The sequence below is a fragment of the Trichoderma citrinoviride genome, assembly GCF_003025115.1.
Source record: "Trichoderma citrinoviride strain TUCIM 6016 unplaced genomic scaffold BBK36scaffold_417, whole genome shotgun sequence".
In the NCBI taxonomy this organism is placed as follows: Eukaryota; Fungi; Ascomycota; class Sordariomycetes; order Hypocreales; family Hypocreaceae; genus Trichoderma; species Trichoderma citrinoviride.
The window spans coordinates 1-1228 of record NW_020195125.1 but is presented as its reverse complement, the minus strand read 5'-3'; the positions used below and the strand labels follow the sequence as shown (position 1 = coordinate 1228).

The 1228-nt window shown below is 61.8% G+C and overlaps 1 protein-coding gene across 1 annotated transcript; it reads left to right on the top strand.

Moving 5' to 3' along the window:
* Nucleotides 1-158: 158 nt before the first annotated feature.
* Nucleotides 159-1090, top strand: BBK36DRAFT_157969 (hypothetical protein; the record flags this gene model as incomplete). The annotated part of the gene is made up of 1 exon (XM_024897671.1): nt 159-1090. A coding segment is annotated over one exon (932 nt), but the record flags the coding sequence as incomplete, so codon positions are not given.
* Between the last annotated feature and the right edge of the window lie 138 nt (nt 1091-1228).

Below are 1228 nucleotides of genomic sequence, written 5' to 3'. Positions count from 1 at the left end.
ACCGCAGCACCGACTCCGAGGCCTCTTCATCCGCAGACGACGACGACTTTCGGTACCACGTTCACGGCGGCGAGCTCTGGGATAGCTTCCTCGAATCAGGACCTCGTGCACACCACCGCCACCACCACCCAATCTATCAGACAGACAAGACTCTGGAAATGGCGGCGCCTGCGGTTTCGTCCTTTGAGGCCCTGTGCGCCATTCCACCTGTCGTCCCGGCAAAGGACTACCCGGCCTTGATCGCCTCGCCTCAGCGCATCAAGAGACGCCCCGTACCAACCCCCTCCCCTCAGCAGAGCCCCTGGCCGCTCTCTGACCAAGGCCGCCCAAGCCAACCGCGGAAACCATCGCCAACGTACTCCGTGTTCCCCAAGACGGTCACAATCCCGTCAGGCACATGCACAAGGCAGAGCTCGAGTTCCCAACTGTCCACCACCAGCAGCAGCGTCTCCGTCCCTGCCACGGACGCTCCTTGTCCCCCCCCTCCCCCCAAGGCTCTTCCTCCTCCTCCTCCTCCATCGTGTCTTCCTCCGCTGCCTCCTCCACCACAAAGACCAGCTGCTGCATCGCACTATCGCTCATCAAGTCCCCGCCCGAGAGCCTTCTCTCCGGCATCATCCCTCACGACGCTGCATCGCCCCGCGACCTCTCACGGCTCGCGGCCAGCCAGCCCCATGGGACTCCCCTATTCTCAGCCTCCTACTCCTCCGCCAACCGCACCGCTACCGGCTCTGCCGCCGCTCTCATCGCGATCCCTTCACCCATCAACTGTTGCTGCCTCAAGAGCACATAACCTCAGTCATGCCGAAGCAGCAGCAGCAGCTCCGTCTCATCCCGCGTCTCAAACCCGCCGTCCATACATGTACTCTTGCTCAACTCAACAACGCCCACACCGTCCACCCCCAGAACCCCTCCCCCGCTCCGTCTTCGAATACGACACAGACTCAGACGACGAGGACAACAACAACAATGACTCCTCCTCCTCCGCAAGCAGCTCCACAGAATCACCCACATTGTCCTTCTTCCGCCTCTACAGACGCAGTCAGAGTCCCAACACAAGCGAAAGCTTCCTCTCCTCTCGCCGCCGGGGGTCAGCTTCGAAAACCCCTTTACACCAGGCTCAGAACAGCCAGCAGCAGCGGCAGGAGCAGTACTTCGTCGACGCGGCGGCTACTGCGGCAAAGGACCGGAGGAGGAGGCGCAAGAGGACGAATACCATGGATAGCTT